The sequence below is a fragment of the Caenorhabditis briggsae genome (genome assembly GCF_000004555.2).
Source record: "Caenorhabditis briggsae complete genome, chrX, whole genome shotgun sequence".
In the NCBI taxonomy this organism is placed as follows: domain Eukaryota; kingdom Metazoa; phylum Nematoda; class Chromadorea; order Rhabditida; family Rhabditidae; genus Caenorhabditis; species Caenorhabditis briggsae.
Genome location: NC_013491.2, coordinates 6,816,237 through 6,822,901, shown reverse-complemented (window position 1 = coordinate 6,822,901; position 6,665 = coordinate 6,816,237). Strand labels below are relative to the sequence as shown.

At 35.8% G+C, this 6,665-nt stretch overlaps 1 protein-coding gene across 1 annotated transcript in view; it reads right to left on the bottom strand.

Annotated features, from left to right (window-relative positions):
• Nucleotides 1-1,147, bottom strand: part of CBG17228 — a gene marked incomplete at both ends in the record, with an annotated part of 11,500 nt that extends 10,353 nt beyond the window's left edge. Inside the window, one exon of the mRNA XM_002644180.1 lies at nucleotides 1,049-1,147. Coding sequence (XP_002644226.1) covers nucleotides 1,049-1,147 — 99 coding nt within the window. The remainder of the gene's footprint in view (nucleotides 1-1,048) is intronic.
• Between the last annotated feature and the right edge of the window lie 5,518 nt (nucleotides 1,148-6,665).

Genomic DNA, 6,665 nt, shown 5'->3' with positions numbered 1-6,665 from the left:
ATTACCACGAAAATTTGAGCGAAAACGATGGAAAACGAAGGAAAACGGAAAAAATGGGATTTGCGGAAAGCTGTGAATTTTTAGAAATTTTCCCATGGAAGAGAAAACTCCCCACCTCGGCCACGGCCATGGATTGATGACGTCATTGCTGAAAAATTTTATTTTTGATTTTTCTCCGTTTTTCTTCGTTTTCCATCGTTTTTGCTCAAATTTTCGTGGTAATTAATCGAAAAAAATTAATTTTATAATTTTTTAAAATGTTTTATTGCTTGTGCGATCAATTTTTGGTTTATTGATACTTTTAATATCCCAGACTATTCGAAAGCTCAAAATTTAAAGACGTATCTGTTCTTCCCGCAAACTGCTCAAATCGGAAACGAAAAAATTTGAAATTTGAGATCACTAAATTCTGAGATCAAGCGTATCAAAGTCAATATCTTTTTAAGTTTTTTTCGATTTTTAACTAAGCTATGATCTGATCCGTGTATCGTATCAGATGAAGAAAATTGTAAAAAATCTAATCATGAAATAGAGGTGAGGATTCTGTGACGGTCGGTCGAAAATCGACCACCGCCGACCGACCACCAATTGCGCCGATCAGTCAGCTGGGACGACTGGCGATCGGTCGGCCGGCTAAATTTGCCGACTAAACGGAAACCTCAAATAGGAGGTTGCGAAACCATCGAAGCTCACAACTTAAAACCGGCGAAATGAGTCTTTATCCGGCGGTGCTGGGTATTTATAGGCACACTGGATGTGGGTATTACAAAGGGCTTAACCAGAGGTGTGACACGAAAATCGGAACGAGAACAATAATATATGGGTCAGTGGTTGCTAATGGGAAATATTAACTTTTTTAGAGTTTTACAGAATCCAAATGTATCGGATGTTGATCAACACAAAATATTCTTCTATTTCAGGAATTGTATAGATGGAGCTCTTAAAGGATTTGCACTTCCCCGGTAACTGGATAATCTTAATTGCTGGTTGATTTTTTGCTACTTCTCGTTTCACGGATTTTTCAAAGTATTAAAATTTCAATACACACCTGCTCTTCTCTCAATGCATTCATCAGGCTCACTTCGTCATCCGATGGGTCATCACTGATAGCACCTTTGGAATTGCGTGATCCTCCAGATGAAGACATTTCCAAGATTGCTGAAATAAGTAAAATAAAAATTAACCAATGAGAGATACAAACGTTTTCTTTAAACTATTCGTGGCTTATATATACAGGTGAAGCACGTGGTATAGGTGGAGCTTCCAGAATACGGGCAAAATGGGCGGTTCACGAGGTTTGTGTGGGTTAATTATAGGATACAAAACTAAATGATGTGGGTTGGTGTACTTATTTCCGTATGATTCTACGAAAACTACAAAAAATGGTGTTTCAGATAGCTAGAACAATTCAAAAAGGTTAGATAGAACATAATTTATTTTCTCTAACAGTGCACATTTTCAATAGTAGTACACCTGATAGTACACTCTAGATCAATTAGCACTCTCCAGCTTAATAGCACACTTCATCTCAAATATCTCTTGTCTTATCAGATACATCAAAAATCAATTCATTGATAAGATGTTTGATTTTTTGATATCACTAGTTTTGACATCATATACAGAAATTAAGATACCGTAAATGGTTCAATAGAGACCCACCTCAGACGTGAACTGTGTGCTCAATTATCTCGGTCAATATGGAAGATATCATAAATCTATCAACAGGCAAAATGTTGGTGATATCATGACAAATATAATTTATCAGTTGCATTTTTTCGTTTTTTTTTGAAGGATCCAAGATGATTCAATTCAAAATGGATATATGGGGTGGGTTTCTATTATAGAATTGGAATATCTACATGGTAATCAACTAGCCTTCAAATTAATGAGTGCAAGTTGCAGCAGAAATTAAAACGATTTTCTGTACGCGGATGGGTTGCAGTACTTTCGATGAGCATTGTAAATTATTCGAAGAGCATATATTCTGGGTTTTAGAGCGGATTTATGAAAAGTATAGAAACTGGTCTAGTTTTTCAGATTTTAGTTTAAAAAACTTGCGATTCTCAAAAATATTAAAAGATTCTCAAAAATATTAAAAAAATACAAAATTGCTGTGAGGTTGTGCCCTTATTCTCATATGATTCGAAAAAGGACAAAGCATATGGTGTTTGATACTTGAATAACGAATTAGAAAGGTGAGATCCAGAAAGATCTGTGAGATACCAATAACCTAGTCATTTCGCTGTGGATCATTGGAAAATCTCAATTGAAAAAATTTCAGAGATGTGGGATGAGGGGATATGAATCAAAATAAAGACCAAAGGAGAGGAGAGAAAATTTTTAAGATTTTTTTTGGAATATCGGAATGCCTTTTGACATGACGAGTTTCGTGTTTAGGCTTCACACAGCACGTTACTATCGTGTCGTTTTGTATATCTCATCGTTCGGCAGTCTCAGCTTGCTCCACCGTAGCTCAGCTGGTAACTGCTTGGATCCTCCAGCATTGTGTCGACAAGATCAACTTCTTGAGAAGCGCATATGAACGGAATTTCAGAAAAAAAACATTGTTTATGTTCTACATTAAATGTACAATTCCATAAAACCTTATTTTTAAGGAATGGGTTAGATTTTTGACCTGGACGCTTTGAGCAAACTACATATTGTTAATCTGCCTAGATAGAGCATCGTCACCGCTCTGCCAATGTTTAACGGGCTCATGCGGGTTGTGTGGGTTAATTACAGGTTACAAAATTGTTGTGGGGTTGAGCCCTTATTCCCATATGATACGACAAAGGGCAAAGCATGTGGTGTTTGATATTTGAATAACAAATTGGAAAGGTGAGATCCAGAAAGATCTGTGAGACTATACCTTAGTGATTTCGATATTGATCATTGATAAGCTCGGTTAAAAAAATTCCGAAAAAATAGGGGATGGGGATCATGAATCGACAAACAAGGTTAAAGGAGCGGACACAAGATATTGCAGATTTTTGTTTGAATGGCGGTATGGATTCTGAAGTTACGAGGTACAGTGATTAGTGTATACACAGCGCCTGGCTATCGTGTCGGTTTCAGATACATAAGAAATTGGTCGGCGGAATGTCTTGTACCACCAGTAGCTCACATCAGCTGAAAGCGACACGGTAGCTCAATCGATCATAATTTTTAAGAAAATGATCAAATTTTTCGACCTGCATGTTTTAAGCAAACAACTCATTTTCAATTTGCCTGAATAGAGTATCTGCACCGCTTTGTCAGCATTCAATGGACTCATAAGGTTTGTGTGGGTCAATTACAGGATACAAAACAGTTGTGGGGCTCTGCCTTTTTTGTGAAAGGACATGAAAACAAATGTTCTCGAAATTTTGTTCATATCGGAACCTCTAGGAATTGACCTTTTGGACCCATTACTGTATGTGCCACGTCGTTACTAGCTGCGCCATGGTGGCGGAGCGATAGGGTATATAAAAAGAAAACAATGGCAATGCGTTGTGTAAACACTGAACACCGTCATGTCAGAATGCATTACTCTGAGAAAATTTCCGAACACAAGGTATGCAGATTGTGGCGGAAATTGAAATGGGTCTCAATGACTTTGAAAAACGATGCAGAGATCATAAACTGTCTGTTCTTCCATGAACCTTATGGGCCGGATGAAAACAATTTTCGTTTTGCAGTTTCCACTAATCCTAAAATTTTCGACTTTCAAAAATTTCAAAGTCTCTATTTTTCACATTTCTCCACAAACTTCATGGCTTGAATATACGGCTCTTACTCTTAGTAATTGCACAATTTTATAAACCCTATTTTTTAGCAAACTGCATATTGTTAATCTGCCTGGGTAGAGCATCGGCGCCGCTTTGTCAGACTCCCGAGGTTTGTGTGGGTTAATTACAGTTTAGAAGCGCTTAATGATGTGTGGTCGAGCCCTTATTCTCATATGGTACGGGAAAGGGAAGCACATCTGGTGTTTGATATTCGAATAACAAATTAGAAAGGTGAGCTTATCTTAGAGGCCATACACTAAAGATTTCAATTTTGATCATTTGATAATTTCAGTTGAAATTATTACAAAACAATGTGGGATGAGGTGAATTGAGAGCAAGGTTAAAAGGAAGGGGAAGTGCCGCACCGTTGCCAGCTGAGGTACGGTGGCGCAAGCTGATGTAGCCAAACGATGGGATTTAAAATCTTCTGTCTCTCTTCTTTCATGGCTTTTTGGAACTTTAAATGTTCCTACAAAACGAATATGACCGTTTGGTTCAGATCAAAGACGATATTCTTCTTCAGCACCTCAAGCCCTCAGGAACGTCAAAATTATTAAGATTGATCATTTAAATTTCAATCATAATTCCAACATATATAATTGACAGGATCCAGATCTGTATACACATCTCATTTTGTCCTTCGACTAGGATTTGGACTCCCGAAAGAGCAAACAATATGCGTGCAATCGAACTCGGTGCATGTTGAACAAAAAAATGACACTAAGTGTTTTATCGTAGCAAGGACCGATTGGTAGAAGATATCAAGAAAATTTAGTGTTGTTAGTTCTTTTTCACTCGCTTCGTTTTTCTTGTTCCTCCTCCGCATTTCGTTTCTTTTCCGAGCAAAAGAGGGAATGGTTTCGTATTTCACGTTGCTTCACTTGTTTTGTGTTTCCTTGTGTTGTACTCAAATTTGAAATAAGTGGTGGATCTTACAATTTTGGTTTGTCATCATTGTTCCTATTACCTACACAAGTAGTGTACTGTAAAGACTCTAGTGACCTTTCTGACTGTAAACCTTGATTCAATTTATTTCGAAAAAATATTTACCTTAACATTGAGAACATTTTGCCAGCGGACAACTTTTATAAATTTACTCAAAGTCGAGCCTTAAGAATTTACAAATGTAACTATAAAAAATTGAAATTTTTGATTTTCCGGTTTAAAAATTGCTAGACTCTTGTTAATTTTTGAATTCATGTTCCCGTTTCTTGAAGTTCCAGGTAACCCTAATCAAAGTTCATTCATACTTTCATCTTTCATACTCTCATCTCTTTTTATCTATCCCCAGAAATTTCCATTTTTTCCAAAAACTACTAATCACTATTACTCTACCTGATCTCTACAACACCGTCACTTCTTTTTGTGTGCTTTTACTAATTTGACACTTCACCACCAAATAAAAAAAAGAACTACAAATCATCGTCATCAAGAGAACAAAGAGCATACAAGAAAAAATATAAAAAAATGTATCCAGTGTCGTCGATCGTATCAAATTACTCATCGAACTTTTTCTTTGAATCAAATTTTTTATTTCCGAAAGTTGATCTTTTTGATTTGTTCCTCAGATACTTTCTCATGATGACGGATGTTCCAAATGAAATTTGGAAGTTTTTTTTTATTTGAAAGGAAAAATCCAATTTGTGTTCTGCACTTTTTCTTCTTCTCCCATTTCCTTCTGTTCCCAATCCGATTCTTAGAAAAAAGAGATGAAACTTCTTTTTTTTTTCCAATTTCTGTCTCATTTCGCGCCTACCTGTTTGCCAATTTACTTTTTGAAACAAAACACACATTGAAATGAATTGAAATGAATTGAAATCGCAAAAAAAGAGTCAAAAGAAGCCTAAAACCGATTAGTTTCGCCATTGATCACAGCTGCAAATAGAAAGAATAGTGACATTTCATATCAAAACGTTGAGTTTCTCAAGAGCAATTTCGAAATTATTTCTTCTTGAAATATGAATTTTAAGTTATTTCTGTGTCCTTCGGTATGTGAAAAATCAAAAGATCAGTTTTAGATAAAGCTTTCTAGAAAAGAGAGAAAAGTTTATAGTAATAAGAAATGCATGAGAATTCCTAGTTGTTGATGTTCTGTGTGTGGTTTTTGGCGCTTTATAGTTCTAAAGTAACAAAAAATATCCTTCTTATATAGCTCAGGGAAAAAAGTTTCAAATAAAGGCTACAAAGATTTTCTGGCACAAAATTCTGAAAATATCTAAAATGGATTTTTTGCAAATATTCTGAGTTTTTTTCTAAAATTATCCCCAATTATTTGTAAATTGTCCACTTTTTTGTCGGAGTTTTATTATTCCTAAAAAGGTCTTCAGGGATGTTTTCCAAATTAAAATTGAAGCCTGAAAATGAATTTCTAGCGAGAGTCTCAAAATTCTAAAAGTGCAGTAAACACTGCAATAGAGACGCCAACCGTAACACCCACTTTGAGCTCCATTATCTCAATTTCAGTAGAAAATTTTGGAAAACTGATAAACTTTTTATCATAATATCACCAAAATTTTCGTAGTAAGCCCACTGTTGATATCTCTCACAGAACATGAAATAATCAAACTGAAAGTGCAAGTATAGGCAAGTATAGGCCGCTATATTACAGTTTTTAAGATGTTTTTTTTCGAAAATTTTTATTTTCTAAATTAGCCCCAATTTTCCATCTTGTCCACCCGTTATTCCTCACTGTAGCTGAGTCTTCATACTCTACAGAAACCTGCAGAACACGATAAATACCCCACATGCAACAATGAGGACAATAGGATTTAAAATACGAAGACAATTGACTAGCGCATTGCAGCTCGAATCACATAATTTGACCATGCCCAACACAAACACACACCACTGAAAAAAAGTAGTTATTAGCCCCGTTTTGAATCCGCATACTTCAAACTT